The 26083-nt window shown below is 37.5% G+C and overlaps 1 protein-coding gene across 1 annotated transcript in view; it reads right to left on the minus strand.

The window, feature by feature from the left end:
* Positions 1-26083, minus strand: part of ZFC3H1 (zinc finger C3H1-type containing) — a gene marked incomplete in the record, with an annotated part of 69337 nt that overhangs the window by 42285 nt on the left and 969 nt on the right. Inside the window, 6 exon segments of the mRNA XM_014586918.2 lie at positions 162-259; positions 5078-5201; positions 7680-7903; positions 8231-8429; positions 13105-13169; positions 19897-20313. Coding sequence (XP_014442404.1) covers positions 162-259; positions 5078-5201; positions 7680-7903; positions 8231-8429; positions 13105-13169; positions 19897-20313 — 1127 coding nt within the window.

Consider the following 26083-nt stretch of genomic DNA (forward strand, 5'->3'; position numbering starts at 1 on the left):
CCTTCCAAAACCTAACCATTCACTAATTACATGTCAGTTTTTGTTAAACCCTTTTAAAACCTAACCATTCACTAATTACATGTCAGTTTTTCAAAACAATTTAGAAAAGAAACTAGGAAACAAAATAATTTTGTTTAAAAATCATATCAATTCTGACTTACAGAAACCTGAGGTGGCGGAGGCAAAGAATTAGATGGTGCTGAAGGAAAATATCCCAATGAACAGTCAGAAAAGAATGGTGGTTGTACTGGTGAAGGAGCTGTAAAAACAATTTTTGGTAAGAGTTTAATAACAGAAATACTTTGACAGGAATATAGTAATATTAAATATTAAATACAGAAATTTATGTTTGGAGAAATATAAATATATCTAAGTGGAGAGTAAATTAAATTTATCAATCTACAATAAGATCTTTAACATTCGAGACCAGCAGTTGGCATAATGTTTATGTTGCTGGACTCCCATGTACTCAACTGTGGTTCGAGCCCTGGACCCAGTGGTTTAAACTCACGCCAGGCATGTGTACATGTACTCCCAAGATCCTGAGAGGAGAATGGAAAAGAAGGGATTGCAGTGTGGCCATTCCCCCTGCGGGGGGATCTCTCACTTTCTGTCTCTGTCTTTCTGGCATGCGCACTCACACACCCTATAGCAAAAACTTCTTCAAAAAAAAAAAAAGATCTTTAACATTTATTGAGTCTACCTTCTAAAACTGTGCTATCAGCATAAAGTCACGTCTGTCCCAATGGCACAGGTGTTAAGCACTACGTAGAGGAAGCCAGATCCCACGTGGCCAACCAAGGGTTTGAGTCCTGGCCTGAGGACTTGAAAAATACACCAGTTGCACACATGCATATCCAGGATCTTAAAATGATAGAGAATTAATTAGAGGAAAAAGGATTATGGTGTGACCATGCCCCACTGGGGGGGTGCTTTCTCTGTCTTGTGTGTACACATGTGCCCCCTGGCATAAAAAATTAAGTAAAGCCAGCTATTCACTTTCAGCTGAGCTTTATGACATTTACACATTCAAAACTCACTTAGTTCCATTTATCATCTAATAATGATAGCAAGGAATAGAGTCAGAAAGGCTAAAAACATATATATCTATTTTAGATACATAAAATATATATGTAAAGAAGTATTTACTTAATTATATATTATTATTATTATTATTATTATTATTATTACTACTACTATTATTATTTTAATTTGACCAGAGAGAAACAGAGAGAGAAAGAGAAAAGGAAGTGAGAAAGCAAGCCACCAGATCTGGGACTCAAACTGCACTTGGCCATGTGGAAGTCCAAAGACTTAACTACCACACTACCTGTGCCAGCCCCATATTTATCCATATATATTTTTTTAACACACTTTTTAAGCAGTTATAAAACAAAAAAATTCCCCTAAATCTTGCCAAAGTGCTCTAGCCAAAGGGAAACAGCGATGTGGTGACTTCACTTTCCCTTCAGGTGGAACAAAGGAAAGTGAGGCCATACTATCTAAGCTGTGTGGAAATGAAAGAGAACAGAACTGGGAATGTGAAGAACTGGCTGCTGTATTTATAAGGTGCTTTTTTTTAACATTTTAACAACTTTGAAATAATTAAAATTAATGCAGGTCATTTAAATTCTAAATATTTTTCTTCCTTAGTAATAGATAAAAATAACCGTACAATTTGCCTTTAATGATTTCTTAAGTTCACTGAAAATACAGTAGATTAGAAGATTAGTTATCCTTCCTACTAAACGTATAACCACAGGGAAAATCTTTAACCCAGCTGTGTCACAAGTCAATACACATATTACATACACGTCTTTCATGGGGTTGATTTGAGGGCCAAATGAGATCAGAATATACATTTACCGTTAGAACATTTTGCCCTTTTTTTTTTTTTTTTAATTTCGCTAGAGGAAAGGGAAAAAGTGAGAAAGCACCTCCCCCATGGGAGTTGATCACGTTGCAGTCTGTTTTCCTCCATTTCTCCTTCCTTTAAGGATTTTCAGAACACATGCACACGTTCCTGGCATATTTTTCAACCTCTGCGTCTGGACTCCATCAGAGCAGTTAGCCATGTGAGATCCTACCACCTTAACCATCACACTACTAGCTAACTCCATCGTTTTTTAAGTTTATTTCTTTCTTTCGGACAGACACCAATAGCAACCTCAATAGGGTCTTCACATCACAATCTACCACCAAGTCTGGCCACTCTGGATCATGGGTGCACACACACTCCAGACACAAACCCAGAACCTTCCCATGTGGGTCAGACTTGCAGAGCATCCTACTTTATAGCTGTGGTGCCATGTAGCCCACACTTATTAAAAATATAAATACAAAAAATAAATAAATAAAAATATATATATATAAATATCTAGCAACAGCCATAATGGCACAAGCAGCCAGATGCTACAATACAAGGCCACATAGGAGACCCAGGTTTGGATCATAGATCAACCTAAAAACACATCAAGAGTGGTACCATGCCTGTAATCCTAGCTAACTTGGAAGTTATGGCAGAGGACTGCGACAGCAAGACCCTGTCAGAAATACCTATCTACCTGTCTATTTATGTATTTCTCTCTCCCCAACTCCTGCTCATGCATGCACATACTGTCTTTCTCATAAAAAATACATATATATATAAATACATATGTACAACTCTGTATTTAATACAGCAAAATGTTAAATTTGGACAAAGCTGAGTAGGGAGTATATTCTCTCTATAAGGATTTTTAATAAAATTATTATTTTGTATAACAAAGGGCACATGTGTGCACATGAGGTAGGGAAGAAAGGAGAAGAAAGAGAAAGTACCCCCTATAAGACCTCCCCAATCACATCAAAATAATTCTTCCTCCAATTCTCCATCTTTTCAGGATCCTGAGTACATGCCCACTTATCTGGTGTGTTTTTCAAGTCTTTGGGGCTGGGACTTAAACCTTGGTTGGCAATATGGGATCTAGCTTCCTCTGTGTACCTCTTAATCACTGCACTACAGAACTAGCCTCTACAAAATTATTTTAAAAGATATATCATAAAATTATTCTATAGCAATACTGAACATTAACATTTTCAGTACTCAGGAATTACAATGAATCAGCTCTAAGAACCTGTAAGGAAGAAAATAAAAAATTAAACACAGATGGGACCAGCAGGTGGCATGGTGGTTGAGGGCACTGGACTCCCACATGGTTGACTGTGGTTCGAGTACTGCACCAGGTGACTTGCTCTCTATCAATCTCTTCTCTCTCTCTCTCTCTAGTAAAAATTGAAAAAATAATGATAATAAACAATTTTTAAAAAAAAAAAATTAAACACGGGGAGTTAAATTATGAAATCAGAACATAAGATAATGTAAGATAATCAAACACTAGCCTAAACATGAAAATGAGTGCTTTCGGTAAACATTACCCAAATCATATATATTTTGCTTTGTCTCTAGACATACTAAAGTAGGATTCTAGTTCTGATTTGGCCTCAAAGTACTACCAAAGGAAGAAATATATTGATTATAAACAGTCTTTTCAAGTAAGTACTCCAGCCTAAAATGGCAACTGCATTCTGTTATCAGTTTTAAATTCATGAGAGAATGGATCTCTCACAGCCAATTACCCTGGAACATCAACAAAAGCAAGTTTTCAGCCATCAAAGTCAGTTTGTAGGCTATGCAAACTAATGAAGTACCGTTCCAAGCAGCCTTTTGGAAATGCCACTCACACACTTCCCATATCCAAATTCCTAAAAAGAATCAGCAATGGAAGGAGGTATGATCCTAACAGTACAAAATATTTTTCTTTTTTGGACTAAAGTAGAATTTTGGATATAAAGAACAAGTTCCATTTTTTGGGGGGGGAGAGAGGTTCTTTGTTATAGGGCGCATGCACTCGCTAGAAAGACAGAGAGAGAGAGAGACAGACAAACAGACAGAAAGTGAGAAATTACCCCACAGCGGGGATGGCCAGCCGCAATCCCTTCTCCTCCATTCCCCTCTTGAAATCTGGGGCATGCACACACATGCACCCAGCGTGAGTTTAAGCCACCGGGTCCAGGACTTGAACCACGGTCGACTACATGGAAGTCCTGTGACACAACCATTACGCCAACTACTCGTCCCAAGAACAAGTTCTTTTCGTTACTTTTTTCAAAGTCAGTGTCCGCTTCTTTCCTACAATCTTCAATTTTTAGATCAAATTGTTAACAGTTTAAATAATACTTTTTTTATATATTAAATATTTATATTCTATCTTTCAAGAATAGTTGGGAATAAAGGTTAGTATTACATATGTAAGGTTTGCTCTTTAAGTAGCTACAATACCAAATAAAGTATGCAATTATACAATCCATCAGAAAATCTTAATTTCATTACATAGTTCTAAGTTCTGGGTATCTAAGTGGCTATTCTCTATTTAAAAATTGTGTATATGCTAATATTTCAAGTTTTGACTCATACCTGGAGAACTGGTTTCACTATCCGTATCCATAGCAACTTCTTCATAATTGTCATATTGATAAATGCCTCCTCCGCTATCTGTAGGTTGCTTATCTAAGGATCTCTTCAGGTCAGGATCTGAAGACTAAGATTACACATTTATTTTAGTTTCAAAGCATTTTCTGTCTTAGGCTATTCTTGGACTCATGCACCCAGCGTGAGTTTAAGCCACCGGGTCCAGGACTTGAACCACGGTCGACTACATGGAAGTCCTGTGACACAACCATTACGCCAACTACTCGTCCCAAGAACAAGTTCTTTTCGTTACTTTTTTCAAAGTCAGTGTCCGCTTCTTTCCTACAATCTTCAATTTTTAGATCAAATTGTTAACAGTTTAAATAATACTTTTTTTATATATTAAATATTTATATTCTATCTTTCAAGAATAGTTGGGAATAAAGGTTAGTATTACATATGTAAGGTTTGCTCTTTAAGTAGCTACAATACCAAATAAAGTATGCAATTATACAATCCATCAGAAAATCTTAATTTCATTACATAGTTCTAAGTTCTGGGTATCTAAGTGGCTATTCTCTATTTAAAAATTGTGTATATGCTAATATTTCAAGTTTTGACTCATACCTGGAGAACTGGTTTCACTATCCGTATCCATAGCAACTTCTTCATAATTGTCATATTGATAAATGCCTCCTCCGCTATCTGTAGGTTGCTTATCTAAGGATCTCTTCAGGTCAGGATCTGAAGACTAAGATTACACATTTATTTTAGTTTCAAAGCATTTTCTGTCTTAGGCTATTCTTGGACTACAAATCACAAAAGAATTGACAATTATTTTCTTTTTTTAAAAAAAAAAAAAAATATTTATTTAATTTCATTTATTAAGTCATTTATTTTAATTTGATCATAGAGAGACAGAGAGAGAAAAAGAGAGAGAGAGATGGAAATTGAGAAACAAGCCACCAGGTCCAGAACTTGAACCATGGTCGGCCACGTGGGAATGTCCAGCGCCTTAACCACCACGCCACCCACTGGTCCCAGAATTGACAATTATTTTCTAAGAACAGTATTAAAAGTTATAGTGAGGGACCAGCACATGATGTAATAGATACATCACAGGACTCCCACATAGTCTACTGCGGTTCAAGTCAGGGACCCAGCAGCTTAAAACTCACGACAGGCATATGTGTGTGCATGCCCAAAATCCCAAGAGGAGAATGGAGGAAAAGGGACTGCAGCATTACCATCTTCCCTGTGGGGTAATTTCTCTTTTTCTGTCATAGTTAACGGTGCTTGACTCCCACATGACCAACCGCAGTTTGATTTCTAGATCTGGCAGCTTGCTTTTTGCTTTTTCATTTTCCCTCTCTCTCTCACTCTGTCCCTCTTTGGTCAAGTTAAAATAAATAAGTAAATAAATAAATCATCTTAAAAAAGAATACACTATCAAAACCTATCCAGAGATAAAATAGTAATGTATAAATAACTTAATACTTCTAGGGCTGGCAAGTGGCATGGTGGTTAAGATTGCTGGACTCCCACATGGCCGACCACAGTTCAAGTCCCAGACCTGGTCGCTTGCTTTCTCTCTTTCTCCCTCTCTCTGTCCCTCTCTGGTCAAATTAAAATAAATAAATAAAAGAAGTTAAATAAAATATTTCTTTAAAAAATAATAATAATAATAATATACTTCTATCTAGAAAAAAGCTCTATCAAAGTGTTATTTAAAAGTTCAAACTACTGGTGGAACCAGCAGATGGTGTAATGGTTACATTGCAGGACTCCCATGTAGTCAACCGCAGTTCAAGTCCCAAACCCAGCGGGTTAAAACTCACACTGGGCACATGTGCATCCATGCCCAAAATCCCGAGAAGAGAATGAAGGAGAAGGGATTTCAGCATGGCCAAACCCCGCAGGATAATTTCTCACTTTCTGTCTCTCCAGTAAGCCTACATGGCCTATAGCAAAAATCTCTCTAAAACTATAGGGGCCAGTAGATGGTGACGCAGTTATGTCACTAGACTCTCACATGGCCAATTATGGTTCAAATACCAGACCTGGGGGCTTGAAAAATCACACTGGTGTAGGAATGTGCATGCCCAAGATCCTAGGAGAATGGAGAAGGGACTGTAATGTGGCCTGACTGAAGGGGTGATTTCTCAATTTCTATCTCAATGTCTGTCTCCCCCTCCACCCCACCCCCACAAGTACACATGCCCTAAGGCAAGAGCCTCTTAAAAAAAATTTCAAGGGACCAGCAGTTGGTGTAATGGCTATGTCGTTGGACTCCCATGTAGTTGACTGCGGTTCAAGTCCCAGATCCAGTAGCTTAAATTCACGCTAGGCACGTGTGCGTGCATGCCCAAGATCCTGCGAGGAGAATAGAGGAGAAGGGATTACGGCTGGCCATCCCCCTGGGGGGTGATTTCTCGCTTTGAGTCTGTGTCTCTCTGTCTTTCTGGTGAGCGCATGCGCCCAATAGCAAAAAGCTCTCCCCAAAAGAAAAAAAAAATTCAAACTATGAATTTATCATATTCATTGTTTCAGCAAACCTAACTTGCCCTGATTAAAGAACTATTACTCATTAGTATTCCTTTATTCTTGATTAGCACATTAAATATTGCTTTGTCAAAGCTCAAAATTCCAAAAACTGTCAATAAAAAATTCTCGATTTACTTCCTGATACCAATCATAAAGCAGGATTCACTCAGTCATTATCAATGATTTATACATGGTAAATGTTCAATAAATGATTAATAATCACATACAAAATCATCACACGTAATAAAGTACTATATAATGATTTTAAAAGCTTTAAAACATTCCATTTCAATTAATAATGACACACCTTTCATTTTACATTGCCAAGCAATGAAAAACTCTAAAATTCTGTGCATATACATAAGAAACAGACATTTTTAGAATTAAGTCTTCACAATTTAGTAATCTTACTTTCTTCTAAAGAGAAAAATGATAAAAAAGCTAAAAGCAGTCTTTGATACCCATAATTTGTCTTCTGTTCACTGCTACTTCTAATGTCTGTAACCATAAAAAGACATATTCCCAATTATATCCTGTTAATTTTCCCCCAAGACTTATTTACATAGTAAGTTCTGTCAAATGTAGGATTTTTGTATAGCTTTTCTTAGTTGTCTCTATCTATGAAATAAGACAATAATATAAGGACCCTTGGAGATGAGTACTGTTTGATTTTGGCATTCCTTACTTTACTTCTTGATCTCCTCTTCCCACCAACCAATTTCATGAATCGATTGTACTGCTCCTCCTGATTTGAGAGATCTCGAATTTTTCTAATTTCTTCTTCTCTTTTCCTTCTCTCTTCTTCTTCAGCTTGTTTCCGCTGATCTTCTTCTTTCTGTCTTTCCTGTTCCTTCTGTTGTTGTAGTTTCTTCCAGGCCTTTGTTTGCTGCTGCCGCAAAGCTTGTTTAGCTTTAATTAAAAAAAAAAAAAAATATATTGATTTCTCGCTTTCTGTCTCTATGTCTCTCTCTGTCTGTCTGGCGAGCACACGCGCCCTATAGCGAAAATCTCCCAGAAAAAAAAAAAAAAATTTATAGGGGATAAAATAAAACAAAAGTTTTACAAATTACTCTCATGACCACTGAGAAATACAGAGCTGCTCTGCTAATTTCCATTACTGTCAGATTATACTCCGTTTTAGAGCCCTATTATTGCCCAAATTCAACTTTATAAATTAAAATGTAGAAACTATACTATTATATAAGTTCAATTTAAGAATTTAACAAAAATAATCACCTGTAGTGCTAACTTTTTTGGCTGAATGTGTTTTTGTACTGGTTTTAACCTTTTGCTGTACAGTTTTCGTCTTAGTCAATTTTTCTTTGCTTTCCTTCATCACCTGCTGTTCTTTTTGTTGCCATTTTTTACTGGCTGATTGAAGAGCTAAAAGACGAAGCTGTAATTCAGATAGCTCCTCTTCATCTTCACCAAGTTTCTTTAAAACAAAAAAGAAACAGTTAAAATGTTAAAATTCTATTATGTAAACATTTCACCAAGTTAAATCCTTTATAAACTTAGTTTTAAGGCAAATATAGATAAAATAAGGCAACTAATTTACTTACCACAGCCCAAGATCCTAATTTAATTCCTATAATACAAATAGAAGATCAAACTACAGAGTGTGTATATATAAATATGTAGGATTAGAAGGGGATGGTATAAATTGTAGAACATGATGATGCAAAACAAGAAGAGTTAAGAGATTAGCATTTAGTTAGACATTACTATTTAACAACGCTTCCACAAGTTGAAAATATAAAAATCTAATGGCAGGAAATGCAAGTAATAATGAAACCAGGTGAGGTTAAAAGCTGAAGAATGGGGGCCAGCAGGTGGTGTGGTGGTTAAGGGCACTGGACTCCCACATGGCCGACCATGGTTCGAGTTCCAGACCTGACAGTCTGCTTTCTCAGTTTCCTTCTCTCTCTCTCTCTCTCTCTCTCTCCCCCTCTCTGGTCAAATAAAAATAAAAATAAATAAATGAAATTAATTTTTAAAAATTCTTAAAAACAACCCTGAAGAATAAAGCAGTTTCATAATCATGAGATTACTTACATTACAAGTAATACAGAGAACAGATACAATGAACATCTAGATTCAAATCTGCAAAGGTTTTCTTTATATATTTCTTCAAAGAATTAATTTTATTCATTATTATTATTTTTAAATCTGTTATACGGTACATATGCTCACAAGATAAAGCAAGAGAGAGAGAAAGCAAGCAAGCTGCCCCAAGTCCAGGATTTGAAACACTGTTAGCTATCCAGGAGTCCAGCACCTGAACCACCATGATGCCTGCTGGCCTCTTTTTATATACTTTTTATTTTTTATTTTTGGAGAGGTTTTTTGCTACAGGGCACGTGCGCTCGCCAGACAGACAGAGACATAGAGACAGAAAGCAAGAAATCACCCCCCAGGGGGGACGGTCACGCCGCAATCCCTTCTCCTCCATTCTCCTCTCAGGATCTTGGGCACGCACGCACACGCGCCCGGCGTGAGTTTTATGCCACCGGGTCCGGGACGTGAACCACGGTCGGCTACGTGGGAGTCCAGTGACATAGCCATTACGCTAACTGCTGGTTCCCAACATACTTTTTAATTCTCAAAATTACCATTGGAAAGGGGTCAACAGATGATGGGTGGTTAAGGCATTGGCCACACACATGGCCTACTACAGTTTGAGTCTGGGACCCAATGGTTTGAACTCACGCCAGGAGTATGTGCATACATGTCCAAAATTCTGAAAGGAAAATGGAGATGCGATTGTAGTGTGGCCATCCCCACGGGGGTAGGGGGCATTTCTTGCTTTCCTTCTGTTTCTCTCTAGCAAGTGTACATGCCCTATGGCAAACATCTAAAAATTAAATTTAAAAAATAGAAAGAAATTACCATTGAAAGAAAAAAAATTTGTAGAGATTTGCTTATATTTTAACATTATATGTTCTAAAGCTCTACCTATTAACCTTTTTATCTAAAATAAGCTACCATGGCCCACTGGTAAAGACAGTGTTGCTCTATAGGCTGAGGCTGTATGGGAGGCATGGGTTCAATTGCCAGCGCTCTCCTCCCCACCAAAAAAATAAATAAATAAATAGCCAGGAACAGTGGTACACATCTGTACTGCCAGCTACTCAAGGGGCTGAGGCAGAAGGACAGTGAGCTCAAGGCTGGCCTATGCAACGCAGTGAGACCATGTCTGAAAAAGCTAGGTATGGTGGCATAAACCTGCAGTCCCTATTACTTGGGAGGCTGGGTCAGGAAATCTTGACAGAGCAAGACCTTGTCCTTAAAAAAAAAAAAAGTTAAGGGGGCCAGCAGGTGGTGAGGCTGTTGAGGTGCTAGACTCCGACACGGCTGACCATAGTTTGAGTACTGGGCCTGGAGGCTGGCTTTCTTACTTTCTCTCTCTCTCTCTCTTTCTCTCTGGTGAGTGCTAGTGCCTATAGCAAATTTTAAAATAATAATAATTAAATTAAATAATTCTTAAAAATTAAAAAAAAATAGTTAACCATAACAAAAAACATGTCTGAGAACCTTTTTCCAGTTAAAATAACTTAATTTTTTCAGTTTTTGGAGATAATATAAAAAATAAATCTATTCTCCATATTTTAGCTAAAATATAACTGAAAATGTCAGGTAACCTAAGCAGAGGTTCTTAACTGAAGCATGGATTTTGATAGGGAAGAAGAGGGGCACAGAGGTCCTTCGTCATGTATATGGTAGGGAAGAGAGAAGTCAGAACTTTTTTGTAGTAAGTGGTCTTATTAGAGATCTTTCTTACAGGTGAATTATATTTTTTCTAAAACCCCATTAAATCATTTCTATTCTTAAGCACAAAGAAAATAGTGAATTTTATCTAATGTTTTCATCTTAATATGAACTGTCATATACTTCAGTATTTCATTTCAACAAGACCAGGACACAGTTACCCTTTTCACTTAAGGAAGTAAATATTTTTAAAATAATTAGTATTCTTTTTTTTTTTTTTTTTTTGAGAGATTTCCGCTATAGGGCGCGTGCGCTTGCCAGACAGACAGAGAGAGACAGAGACAGAAAGCGAGAAATCACCCCCCAGGGGGGATGGCCACGCCGCAATCCCTTCTCCTCTATTCTCCTCTCGCCATCTTAGGCACGCATGCATATGCGCCTGGCATGAGTTTTAAGTCACCGGCTCCAGGACGCGAACCACAGTCGACTACACGGGAGTCCAGCGACATAGCCATTGGCTAACTGCTGGTTCCCAGATTATTAGTATTCTTTTTTAACTCTGAGTTACTTAAATATATCAAATTCCATTGCTCCACATTGAAATTAGATCTAGAGCTGTATTGTCCAATAGAGTAGCAAGAGCTACCTATGATTATTTAAATTAATTTCAATGAACTAAAATTGAACTAAAAACTTTGCACCTAAGCAACGTTCATCACGTTTCAAGTACGTAACAGTCACATGTGACTAATAGGGACCATTCTGCAGCATGCAACTGGAGAACATTTCCATTACTGTAGGAAATTCTACTGACAGTACTGATCTTGACTGTTTAAAATAAAGTTATCATCACTGTTTCACTGAGATTTAAAAATCTTCTATTACTTTTTACAACTACTGCTTTTGGAATTAATGAAAGAAGCCACTGATTCTGTCACACAACTATTTGCTACTTGAACCAACTCAGTGAATAGCAATAACACTGATCCCACGGGTCAGAGAGCATTTAACTCCTTGCACTGACACTATTTCTTTAACTTTAAGTAAGTCACTTTAACCTACTCAAATAAATCTTACCTTATTCCCTAAAATATAATATAAATATCAACTTAATTCATACAGGTATTGTGAGGATATTTTAAAAAGTCTGTTTGTGGGAAACCAGCAGTTAGCGTAATGGCTATGTCGCTGGACTCACACGTAGTCGACCGCGGTTCGCGTCCCGGACCCGGTGGCTTAAAACTCACGCCGGACGCTGTGCATGCGTGCCCAAGAGCCCAAGAGGAGAATGGAGGAGAAGGGATTGCGGCATGACCATCCCCTCTGGGGGGTGATTTCTTGCTTTCTGTCTCTATGTCTCTCTCTGTCTATCTGGCGAGTGCACGCGCCCTATAGCAAAACCTCTCCAAAAAAAAAAAAAAAATGTCTATGTGTGGGCCAGCAGGTGGTGTGGTAGTTAAGGTGCTGGACTCCCACCTGGCCAACCATGGTGGCTTGCTTTCTCATACCTTCACACACACCCCCACCATGAGCACACATGTCCTTTTTAAAATAATAATAATGATAAATAAAAAAAATTTTTTTTCTTTTTTTTTGGAGATGTTTTTGCTATAGGGCGCGTGCCAGAAAGACAGAGAGAAACAGAGAGACAGAAAGCGAGAAATCACCCCCCAAGGGGGATGGCCATGCCGCAATCCCTTCTTGTCCATTCTCCTCTCGGGATCTTGGGCATGCACACACACGCACCCGGCGTGAGTTGAAGCCACTGGGTCCAGGACTTGAACCACAAATAAATACATGGGAGTCCAGCAACAAAGCCATTACACTAATTGCTGGTCCCAATAAAAAATGTACTTAAAAAAAATGTGTTTGTGTCCCCATTATCATTCCTAAATTTAGAAATATCTTTTTCCAAAAGTTCTTAGACTCTTTTAATCATTTCAATTTAGTCATAAAAATAAACAAATTAAAATTTCAATACAGGAACCAGCAGTTGGTGTAATGGCTGTGTCACTGGACTCCCATATAGCCAACCGCGGTTCAAGTCCTCGACTCGGTGACTTAAACTCCCGCTGGGCACATGTGCATGTGTGCCAAAGATCCAAAGAGGAGAATGGAGGAGAGGAGACTGCAGTGTGGCCATCCCCCCTGGAGGGGTGATTTCTCACTTTCTGTCTTTCCGGTGAATGCACAAGCCCTATAGAAAAACCTCTGGAAAAAAATTAAAATCAATATATAGTTTTCCTATAGTATGTATTTTCTAAGAATTTTCTGAAAACTCCTCAAGGCCATGATGAAAGAATACGTAGAAAGTAAGACAGAATTTTTCTTTAAAAAGAACAAACTAAAGTATTGCAAGAATCAGTCTTAAAGATAGTCAGTCCCACAAAGCAATAGCTTACCTGTTCAGATAGAATATCTGAGGTACTAATTCTTCTTGCTAAATTTTGTTCTTTATCTTCTAATCCTTTAAAATAAAACAGCAATTTTAAACAGTCTGAAAGATAACCATGATCTAAAATAAAATTCTATATATTATTAAGAATATCTTAAAGGGTATCATTTAAAAGATGTAATTTTCTCAATCTTTTAACCAAAAGAATGCTACTAAAGAGAATGAAAATTTGGCCAAACCTCTCACAACACTTTCTTTTAAAAATTATGCTAGAGAGCACCTAGACTTCCGAGAGAGAGAGAGAGAGAGGAAGAGTGAGGGAGAAAGAGCGAGAGAGAAAGAAAGAGAGAGATAGTGAGAAAGCACCCCTCCTCCACGAGGGGGTGGTCATGTCACAATTCCTTCTCCTATGTCTCCCTCCTTCCAGGATTCTGGGCATGCACACACATATGCATGCCATTTCTCAAGCTGCTGGATCTGGGACACAAAACCACACAGTAAGGCCACGTGGGATCCAGCTGCCTTAACTAGCGAGCCACAGGCTGGCCCATATCAGCCTCACTCCTAAGTTATGAGACAAAAAATAACTCAAAACAGATAAATTAAAACTACACTTTGAGAGAGGATAAGTGTAGATACCAGAGACTGTAAGGGAAGGGAGCAGATAGCAAGAGGGGAAAAGAGAAGAAACATTTAACAGACAAAAGAACATAAAGTTTTCTGCTGAAAATTATATATATGGTAATATCCTTGAATGACTGTCATGTACTACATGCATATTTCAAAAAAACATATTGTACGTTAAGATGTACAATGATGGAGACCAGTAGATGACGTAATGGCTATGTTGCTGGACTCCCATGTAACTGGCCACAGTTTGAGTCCTGGACCTGGTGGCTTAAACTCACACCAGGTGTGTGTGTGTGCATGCACAAGATCCCGAGAATGGAATGGAGAAGGGACTGCAGCCTGGCCATACCCTCTGGGGGGTGATTTCTCACTTTCTGTCTATCTCTCTCTGTCTTTTTGGGAAGTACACACGCCCTATAGCAAAACCTCTCCACCCCGCCCCCAAATTGTACAATGATGGACTACAGATAAAAAAGAAAAATGCCCTAATAAAAAACATAATAAAATTTTTAAAAAGTAAATAAAACTTTTTAAAACATCAACATAGAGGGGTCAGCAGGTGGCATGATGGTTAAGGCACTGGACTCCCACATGGATTCCCACATGGCTGACAAGGTTTGACTCCCAGACCTGGCAGTTTGCTTTCTCACTTTCCCCTTTTCTAGCTCTCTCTCTCTGGGAAAATTAAATAATAATAATAAATAATAATTCTTTAACAAAAATTGATAGAGATAGTAAGATCATGATCAAGAAATGAAAAGATAGAGCTGAATGAGAATACATCAAACAGAAGGCAAGCCTGTATGCTATCAATAAGAGATAAGGGTTAGTAAAATAATTATGAGATATAGGAGAATTATCGAGGGAAATGGGAAAAAAAGGTGACTAACAAGTTAAAGGGTTGATGGCAGAGTCTTGCTGAGGAATGGGGGTTGAACAGAGGTTGCATATTACTAAACACTTGATCGCATAGAAGTGCTAGCTTCTTTCATTTTCCTTCGATCCCTCTTTCATACTGGTGCCAGTGATTTTTTCTAAAACACACATTTGATCACTTAATTTCCCTGTTTTTTGTTTTTTAAGAGATTTTTGCTATAGGGAGTGTGCATCATGGGAGAGACAGAGAGAAATCACCCCCCACAGGGGGGATGGCCACATTGCAATCCCTTCTCCTCCATTCTCCTCTTGGTATTTTGGGCACATATGCACCTGTACTGGGCATCAGTTTTAAGATGCCAGGTCCAAGACTAGAACTGCAATCGAGTACATGAGAGTCCAGCGATGTAACCATTATTCCATCTATTGGTCTCTTTATTTTCCTGTTTAAAAACGTCTGACAGTCAAAGATTAAAAAAAAAAATTCAGGGTGGGCAGGTGGCATAGTGGTTACGGGTGTTAGACTCCCACATGGCCGACCGCAGTTCAAGTCCCAGACCTGGCAACTTGCTTTCTCACTTTCTCTTTCTCTCTCTCTTACTCTATGTCCCTCTAGTCAAATTAAAAATAAATAAAGTTAAATAAAATAATTCTTTAAAAAAAATTCAAATTCTTTAGCAAGATACTCGAAGCCCTTCTCAGTCCTTAAATTCAACCACTGTGAAAAACATATCATATGTCTCACATTACGTCCATACTTACTCAATCTCCATATCCTTAAAAAGCCCTTTGTGCTTCTGTCTGCTCATTTGTTCCTATTCCCCATCAAAAACAGTCATCCCTCAGGTTTACAAACAACTTTACACCATATAAGTGGCCCTGAATACCTGAATATGACATGATGCTAAAGCACTGGTCACTCAGGTGCCAGCAAGGACAAAAGCAAATGCTCTCTGGGAAGTCTACATTTGCCCCAGGTCTCAAAAATTTCCCACCAAAAATATGTAAAGGAAAAGGATGACCACACACTTAAAAAAAAAAAGAAAAGAAAAATTCACTAAGCATTAGTACCAAAAATGAGAATCCACAGAAACAAACACCAGAAATAAGACCCACAAAGATCTTGGACATGGAAATTAACAGGCACGGAAGAGATACAAAACGAACTTATAGTTCCTTTGTTTAAAGAAATAAAAATAAATTTGAAAACATAGCAGAAGGAAGAATGATCAAAGTGATTTGAAAACAAAATAAAAAGGTGAAATAAAATCTGTAATTAAAATTTAAAACTCAATCGGTTATTTATAGTATCCTCAACTAGACTGGTGTGAAATATATTCATTTTGGGTAAATTCACTTTGAAACCTAAGTTATGTATAGTGACTGAATGTACAAAATTAAAAAAAAAAAAAAGAGCAACTGGAGGGGGAAAAAAAACTCAACAGGTGAGGGTATGGTGTTTACAGTGCTGGACTCCCACATGGCCAACTGTGGTTCAAGTCCTAGACCTGGAAGCTTGCTTTCTCACTTTCCCCTTTTCTCTCTGGTCAAATTAAAAAATAACAAAACTAAATAAAATATTAAAAAAAAAAAAAACTCAACAGGTGAGCTTAAAGCCTAGATCAGGTGCATCAGAAAATAAAAAATATATCAGAGGAAATTTTCCAAAATACAGAAGAGATACAAAAATAAACTTAATGAAATTAAGAGATATAGAAGATAAAGTGAGATGACAACATATTTGGTCATCGGGAAAGTTATGACGCATGCATTTTTGTACAGAAAAATATGTAATGACTTTCCGACAACCTAAAACAACTGGACTATTTCAGAAAAGAGAGAAGATGGGGCAATATTTGAAGAGATGATAATTTAGGAAACAACAGATGGCATAATGGTTACATCACTGGACTCCCACATAGTCAACTTCAGTTGGGAGTCTGGATCCAACAGCTTGAAACACATACCATGCATGTGTGCGTGCCCAAAATCCAGAGAGAAGAGTAGAAAAGGGACTGTGGCAGGGCCATCCCCCACCCCCCCCACACTGGGGTGATTTCTCACTTTCTCTGTCACTCTGTGTCTCTCCAGCTAGCGCATGCACCCTATAGCAAAAATCTCTCTCAAAAAAACAAACAGAAAAACCCGATAAATTTATCAAAAGAAGGGCCCAATACAAATTCAAGAAGCAAAGCAAATCCCAAACTAGGTAAATAAAAGAAATCTAAAATCACCCAATTATAGTTTAACTACAGAATATCAAAGACAAAAACATGATCTTTAAAGCAACCAGAAAAAGATAACCTTCAGATTAAGAAACCATTAAGACTGATAAATGACTTTTTTTTTGGGGGGAGTTTTTTGCTATAGAGCGCGTGCACTCGCCAGACAGACAGAGACATAGGGACAGAAAGCAAGAAATCACCCCCCAGAGGGGATGGCCACACCGCAATCCCTTCTCCATTCTCCTCTCAGGATCTTGGGCACGCATGTACACGTGCCCAGCGTGAGTTTAAGCCACTGGGTCCGGGACTCGAACCGCGGTTGACTACATGGTAGTCCAGCGACATAGCCATTACACTAACTGCTGGTCCCTAAACAAAAAATTTCTAAACCCAGAGAAGTTATCAATTTCCCAGCCTCAAAAATTTAAAGTAAAAACTGAAAATCATAAACCTACCATCACAGAGGCAGATTTTAACCAATCTCTCAATAACTGATAGATTAAGCAATCAAAAAATAAATGGGAGTGGAGGAGAGGTGGTGGCATAACAGTATAAAATTGGGCCCATGTGAGAAAGGTCTTGGGTTCACGTCCCAGGACCTCCCTGAGCATGCTCAGTGCATGTGAATACCAATGATTCAGGCTAGCTGGAACTGGGATGATTACAGTGTGGAGAACCTGTTAAGAGTGCCTGTCTCTATCTTTTTTTTTGTCTCTCATGAAGAAATAAATTGTTAAAGAATTATTTGAGGCCAGCAGGTGGCACGATGGTTAAGGCCACTGGATTCCCATATGGCTGACTGTGATTCGAGTCCCAGACTCGGCAGCTTCCTTTCTCATTCTCCTTCTCTCTCTCTCTCCAGTCAACCTCAAAATAAATAAATAAATAAATAAAAATTAAAATTAAATTAAAATGATAATTACTAAAATTAATTTTAAAAATCTGCAGAAAACTTTATAAAGAATTATTTTATTTAACTTTCTTTCTTTATTTATTTATTTATATCTGACCAGGGAGAAAGAGAGTGAGAGACAGAGAGAGTTGGAGAGACGGAGAGAGAGAGAAAAAAGTAAAAAAGTGAGCCGCCAGGTCTGGAACTCAAATCCCGGTCAGCCATGTAGGAATCCAGTGCCTCTGATCACCATGCCACCTGCAGGCCCAGAAATAAAATAAATTTTAAATAAAGATATAAACGTAAAAAGTTGTTTAAATGACCCAGCCATAGCGGCACAGACAGGAGGGCACTGCTAGGCAATACTGAAGCTACACGGTAGGCCAAGTTTGGATCCCAGTTGACATGAGCACACCTAGCATGCTCATAAGCATCCGTGATCCTAGCCAGCTAAGAGGCTGGGCACAGAACTGTATGATGAAACACTGTCAAGGATCCCTCCCTCTTATCTGTTGGTCTGTCTGTCTCTCTCACACACACACAAATACAAAATTTAAAAAAAAAAAGCTTGTTCAAATAATCTATATATTCCTTTTAAATATATATACACAGAACAGTTAGAAAAATGGATTATATATTTAGATGATAAAGAAGTCTCCAGGGGCCCGCAGCTGGCATGGTGGTTAAGGCACTGGGCTCCCACATGGACAACTACAATTGGTGTCCCGGACCTGGCAGCTTGCTTTCTCACTTTCTCCCCAGCCCCTCACCACCGTCTCTCTGGTGAGTTCAAATGCCCTATAGCAAATTTTAAAAGTAACAATGAAAAAAACATTGGGGGGGGGGACAGATTTTTGCTATAGGGCACATGTGCTCCCCAGAGACAGAAAACGAGAAATTACCCCCCATCCAGGGAACGGCCACACCACAATAATCCTTTCTCTTCCATTCTCCTCTCAGGATTTTGGGCACACACTCCTGGCATGAGTTTTAAGCCACCAGGTCCAGGACTCAAGCTGCCGTTGATTACATGAGAGTCCAGGGATGTAACTATTATGCCATCAGCTGGTCCTCAAAACAGGGAGAAATCAAAATACAACACAGCGGACTGCCCACCAGCACAGAGGTTTAGCGCTGTGCACAGGGAGCAGGATCCGACCTGACCAACCATGGTACAACCCATGGCCCCATTAGCATGAAAAATACACTGGGCTTTGTGTGTGTGCATGTCCTAAATCCTAATAGGATGGAGAAACAGAGGTAAAGGGACTATGCAGACCCTACTGGGGGGTTTTCTCTCTCTTCCTGGCAATTTCACGTGCCTTCTGGCAATTGAAAAAATGAAACACTGCAATATACTATATGATTTCATTTATGCAACATTCTGGAAAAGGCAAAACTACAGGGACAAAGTGGTTACCAAGTTGGGTAAAGGTTGAGGGTGGGGGCTGACTACAGCAGGCATGGATAATTGTTAAAGGTTGATAGGACTATTCTGTATCTTTACTGTGGTGGCAGATGCTGGTTACCCAATTGTATGCATTTATCAAAACTAGAACCTACCCAACAAGGGCAAATTTTACTATGTAACATGTTATATCTTAATCATAAAGAAGGGAAATAATAAACCAAATCTATGATTTTAAAATGAAATATCATAAACTGTGTTTAACTCAGGCATATAAGAGTTAACATTATAAGATCAATTAATATAATTCATTACAATAATAAATTAAAGGAGGAGAAACTAGATGCTCTTATCAATAATAAAAAAAGATGTGATAAACTTCAACATTTATATATCATATAATAAACACAGCACAAATTTATGCTAAAAACCTCAAACAAGGAACGGAGAGAAAAAACTTCCTTTACCCAATAAAGAGTACTACAAAAAACTTAACAAACCTCATTATTTAATAATAAACATCAAAAGCATTTCCAAAGGTGCCCTCTCTTATCATTTATATTGTAGTGTTAAGTCCTGACCAGCATCATGTCAGGTCAAAATAGAAACTACAAAAAATGTTCAGAAAAAAACAAAACTTGTCATTATTCATACAAAAGAGTTCCATGATAATTCTAATTACTTCAATGAAGTGCACATCAAAAGAACTAATTACTCCTTTACAGAAGGAAGAGTCATATTACCAATTGAAATACTTAACTCCATTACCTTGACTAGATTCAGTAGTGTCCGATTTCAGGGAAAGTTGTTTTGCTCCATCTTTAACCTTTTTCAACCGGTTCTTATCACCTGGTAAAGTCAGTTTTTGCCTGAGTGGTTTTAATTCAAATGCCTGAAAATGTTTGACCTGTATTTTCTCCTCAGGAGCTACTTCTTTACTTGAGTCCTTTGTAATACTGATATTATCAGTGCTTGTTTGGTCCTCAAAGTTCAACGTTTTAGAATCGTCCTGTGCATTCTCTTCTTTACTACTCAAAGCTAGTTTCTCATCTTTATTAATGCATTCAAGTTCCAACTGGATTTGCTTATACTTTAAAAGTAAATCTTCAAAAGTTTCTTCCCCACAGTTTTCACTTTTTGATGAATAATTTTGTTTTCTTGATGGAGATCTTCCAAAACTTTTGGCTGAGTAGTATATTAAGGAAACCAGTTTCCAAAAAGTTTTCCATATTTAAATTTAACAAAAAAGCGTAAGTTACGGGTGAATTCTCTCCCTTTTTAATTCTTCAAGAAAAATTGATATTTTTAAATGATTAAATTCCATTTAACATGTGTCGCTAATGCCTATTATGTGCCCATATTTCAATTTAACAAATATCTATATAAATATTCCACTTATAAAATCACTAGTGTCAGTAATTACCAATAGTAGCCACAGGTGGTTCACCTTGTTAGGTTATAGCATCCTTCCTTCTGTAGGTGCCAGGAAAGCCCATAGTAAGCTGGATGTTAAAGATTCTTTTCTGAAGGAGAGGGGAGAAACTGAATGGTTTGTCACATATGTGGATAATTTATACTTCAGATAATCAGGAGGAAATGTTTCTTCTCTTTAATTAGTTTCTTCTCATATCTCAAATTTTTAAAAATAAGAGATAAAAAATGAACACTGACAATTAGTAGCTAGACTAATTTATGAATTCAGACATTTTATTTAAAATCTAATAGAGCTCAAGTATACTAACATTCAACATATGTACACTAGTTATGACAGATATTTTTAAAATTAAATAGTACTTAGAATGTCTTCTAAACTACTTTTCTCCTAAAGGCAGAGATATCTAAATCAGTTATTTTTATTTTCTTCTCTAACATAAAGATACACAGAACAAAACTTCTCTGCAAATGGCTACAAAGTTCCAAACTACAACTTTTAGTCATAATAACTCATATATATGAAAACTCTTACACTTCATTTTTCAAGCCTGGAAATTTTAAATAGAGAAAAAAAAGTACCTTGTATGGTTTTAACAATGTATCATTTTAGGTAATTTTTAATTGACAAAATGTAACATTACAGTTTCCTAAATATGATTCTTCTGTTTAACAAATCATAGGACAAGCAGCTGACAAAGATTTTTAAACTCCCTTTATGACCACTTCAAGAATACAGAATCACCACCAGATATCTGAGAAACCAAACAAGCATTAAAACTGAAAATCTGAACAGTTCTGATGCAAAACTGTTCTAAGAAATTTCTGGTTCTCCGATCTCTTCAGAGCCAAATTTCTTGAAAGAATATTAATTTCTCAATACTGTTCTTACTTATCAACGAAATGGAATCTGCTTTCTGTCCTATAATCCACAGAAACTGCTCTGGCTGATTTTATCCACAAATGTTTTCAAACCTTACTTTATCTGACCTCTCCACAGCACTGGATGCTGAAAATCCATTTCTCAGTTAGCTTACTGTAACTCCCATTCTCCTCCCCATTTCTGTATCTCTTTTTTTCTTTTTTTTAAGTCTTCATGATTCCTTTCTCCATAACTCCAGAAATAATGCTCTCTAGTAAGCTTTACTTAGCCCTGTCACTTCTGAGCATTCTAAAGCATTCTCAGTTTTGCCTATGACAGGTGATAAGTTTGGTCTGGTGACATCTGGAGTTCTGTGTCTCCCACAGACCATTCCTCAGATTAATCCTTCTGGAATATAAATCTGATCACACCACTCTCCTTGTTTAAATTTAGAGTTCGAGGGAACCAGCAGTTAGCGTAATGGCTATGTCGCTGGACTCCCACGTAGTCGACCGCGGTTCGTGTCCTGGACCCGGTGGCTTAAAACTCACGCCGGGCGCGTGTGCATGCGTGCCCAAGATCCCGAGAGGAGAATGGAGGAGAGGGGATTGCGGCGTGACCATCCCCCCTGGGGGGTGATTTCTCGCTTTCTGTCTCTATGTCTCTCTCTGTCTGGCGAGCGCATGCGCCCTACAGTGAAAATCTCTCCAAAAAAAAAAAAAAAATTTAGAGTTCGATATCCTTAGAATTAAGATAACACCCTCTTGATCTGACCTCTGTTTATTTTTTCAATCTTTCTTTTTCCCTGCTTATCACAATTTTTGCATAGCTTTAGTGTCTAGGTTTCTGTTCTTCAAGCATCACCTCCTTTATAAAGTCAGTTATTTGCTCTTCCCTCCCTCCTCTGTAAATAAAGTCTGTAATTATCTGCATTTACATCTAACTTTTCAAGGGAGCCATCTAAATATACAACTGCAGTGATTTTACAAAAGAAATGAGTAGACGGGTTGGCAGGTGGCATGGTGGTTAAAGGCGCTGGACTCCCACCGTGGTTCAAGTCCCGGACCTGGTGGCTTCCTTTCTCCCTCTCTCTCTGTTTCTCTCTGATCAAACTGGAAAACAGTAACAATAATAAATAAAGTTAAATAAAAAAAATTTTTTTAAAAAATGAGTAGACTAAAGACCTGTGAAACATGTACAAAGAAAAAAAGACTCATTACACTAAGAGAAAAAAACTAAATAAACAAAAAATAAGGAAAAGCAAGTGAGTTAACTGTAGCTGACTAATCTGTCAAGGCCGAATGAAATCACTTAACCCTGTCTATATATGGCAGCTAATGATCAAACAAGATCTGAATTTAAGCTTGTCAAAAGGCAATTTCTAATTAATCCTGTTTTTTGGGTGTTTTTTGTTTGTTTGTTTTTTAAAGAACTGCTATCAACCTTGTCAGCTACAGCTGAAAATTGAATGCCTTTTTACTGCTGAGACACACTGGCCTAATTATGTTAGCTCTCACCAGATTTTAAAGTTTAAAATAATAGTCACCCAAGGAACACTCATGCTAGGACAGACCAACAAAATGTCTCTCATTAAGAAGAATTAAAGGGGCTGGCAGGTGGTGTGGTGATTAAGGGCACTGAACTCCCTCATGGCCAACCACGGTTAGAGTTCCATACCTGGTGGTTTGTTTTCTCATTTTCCCTCTCTCTCTTTCTCTCCCACTCTCTCTCTTTGGTCAAATTAAAATAAGTAAAGAAAGAAAGGAAGGAAAAACTAAAAATGAACAAGAATAAAAATAAGAACTGCAATAGCACCTGGTTTATTCTATTTCTTTAAATTGAAACTAGCATATCTTAATTATTAAAGTGAAAGAAGTTATGCCAAACAAAAACAAAAATCCCTACTCAGGCTACTTCGCTCCTAGATTATTGAAATGAGTCAAAGATTAATCTTTGTCCTTCCTACAATATTTGTAAAATAAAAAAGACACTGTTAATCTGCTGTGAAAATATGACAGATTATAATCTTGACATTAAAGGAATGTGAATAGATGTTTTATATTACAAATTATGTTTGCTCATATTATACAAGTGGCTGGAAACTATGGTTACCTTCTCAAATTCTTATAAAGAATATAACCTCTAGGTTGATATTTCATGAGGAAAACAATAAGTAGATGATCAAAACAAGCATCTTTTTCTTAAGTACAGCATCTGTGAAAAGAAAAACAGCAAGATAGCTCACTTTCTGACAAGTTACTACAGATATCAAAGTCACACAGGCAGACTGAATATTTTCCTGTACTTTTTCATACCATATGCCTGTTTATAAGTTTTTTTAAAAAGCATAAAAATAAAGGAATAGAGCAGAGCCCCAAACTGGTATTGAATAAACATACACTCAGAAAGACAAAGGCAGGAGGTAAAAAAGTCCAATCACCTCTTTTTTCTCTAATATAGAATATGAAAAACTTTTGAGCTGCCATAGTACTTTTGACATACCATTAACTTGAACTTTTTATAAACTGAATTTATTGTTTATCTCCCCAACACAAGTTACAGATTTCATTTCTGTATACCTAAAAAGCACAAGTAAGCCTGCATAAACTTAAATAGTTCTTCTGTTTTCGGATTTAAAATAGATAATAAACCCATGGATAATATCTTGGGCAAGATCAATTTTCTTGAAATAAAACTGTGGGGTTTTTTAAAGAATTATTTTATTTAACTTTATTTAAATTTGACCAGAGAGGGACTGAGCAAGAGAGCAAGAGCGGAAAAGTCAGAAAGCGAGTCACCAGGTCCAGGACTCGAAACATAGCCAGCCATGTGGAAGTCCAGCGCCCTTAAACACCACGCCACCTGCTGGCCCCAGAAAATGCAGTCTTTTAAAAGGCTAAATACCCAGGCACCAGCAGATGGTATAATGGTTGCATCGCTGGACTCATGGCCTACCAGAGTTTGAGTCCCAGACCCTGCAGCTTGAAACTCATGCCTGGCCCATGTGCATGCCCAAGATCTGGAGAGGAGAATGGAGGTGAGAGACTACAGCATGGCCATACCCTGGAGGGGTGATTTCTCGTTTCCTGTTTTTCTCTGTCTCTCTGGTGAGTACACATGCCCTATAGCCAAAAAAAAAAAAAAAAAGAAACTCTACAAAATAAACAAATAAAAATAAAAAGCTAAATGCCTGTATGATGTTTTTTCTGAAAACAAGTCTGAAACCACCCTAACCCAACTTTTGGTTGTAGAAATTAGTTTTTAAGGATACTAGCACCAAAAGCTGTCTTTATCCAAATGCACATTTCTTGGCCCCTCTCATCAGAAGCTGTCTTTACCTAAATGCATGTGCATTTCTTGGCCCCTCTCATCATGACATCTGGAAAAAACCCTTCTAGCTTTAAATAATCTATAAAAGTAATTTCAAGTGTTTTCCAAATAACTGTAATTTTATATAAATTCCATATGTAATGAGTATACTTAAAAATAACTACACCTTGGAAATTACAAGCAGTAATGAAAAGTCATTAGTAAACTTTTTATGCAGTTATCACACAGTAAGTCAAATGTAGTCCTTCTACAAACCCATCTTGAAACAGGGAGCCTTCAGGTCATTGATTCTTCTTATAAATCCTGAGGAAATTCAGTAACTTTAAATTAAAGATTCCTGAGGATAAGATTAGAGGGAGCAAAAACCAGATATTTATCTATCTTCTTTCTCAATTTGTCCATAACCTCAACACCTCACATGCACTTCTCTACCTCAGCATTATTAAAATTAAAATACTGGGGGGGCTAGCAGGTGGCATGGTGGTGAAGGGCACTGGTCTCCCATATGGCTGACTACAGTTCAAGTCCCGGACCTGGTGGCTTGCTTTCTCACTTACCCTCTCATCTCCCACTCTGTCCCTCTCTGATCGAATTTAATTAATTAATTAATGTTACATAAAAATCATTCTTTTTAAAAAATTAAAATATTGATCTTTTTCTTTTTCTCTCTGGCCCACATGCAATCAGCACAGAGTATAAAATGTCCCCAAAATGAGACACAGTAAATAGAGACGTTAAGGGAGTAAAGCTTTCCAGAAATACGAATTTAAAAGCTCTGAATTAACAGAGTTGGTAAAGACACAGGGTCTCCCCCGCCCCCCACTTTAAAAGGTAGCAATGAGGAAGAACAAATCAAGAAAGGTCAAAACAGAATCACAATAGTAGGATTATGCTGAATACCTCACAATTTTCTATCTCAAAGTGCAATATGATATAAATAACATTACTGTCCAAACTGTCTACAGCTATTTTTCCTCCCTCTAACAACCTTACGTCAATAGAAAGCTCTTGTACCGAAAAAAAAAAAAATGTTAATCAAACTTGTGCTCCTGATGGTATTACGAATCTGATTGAACTGTCCTAGATTCCACTCGCTTACCCCAATCCATAAAACCAATAAACTCAATAAAGCACTCATTCTTAACAAACATCCTCCTAATATGATATGGACACCACCAAAGAACAATGTACTTTAAGTATCCTGACACAGAGACAAATAAGCGGTTCGGGTAGTTCGAGAAAGTTACACTCCTTTCACAGACCTCGTAATGACGCTAAAGGGAACTTGCGTAAGTGACACACCCAGGGCAGACCGCCACGTTAAGGATACAG

This window comes from Tupaia chinensis, unplaced genomic scaffold, assembly GCF_000334495.1.
Source record: "Tupaia chinensis unplaced genomic scaffold, TupChi_1.0 Scaffold000168_1, whole genome shotgun sequence".
Classification (NCBI taxonomy): domain Eukaryota; kingdom Metazoa; phylum Chordata; class Mammalia; order Scandentia; family Tupaiidae; genus Tupaia; species Tupaia belangeri.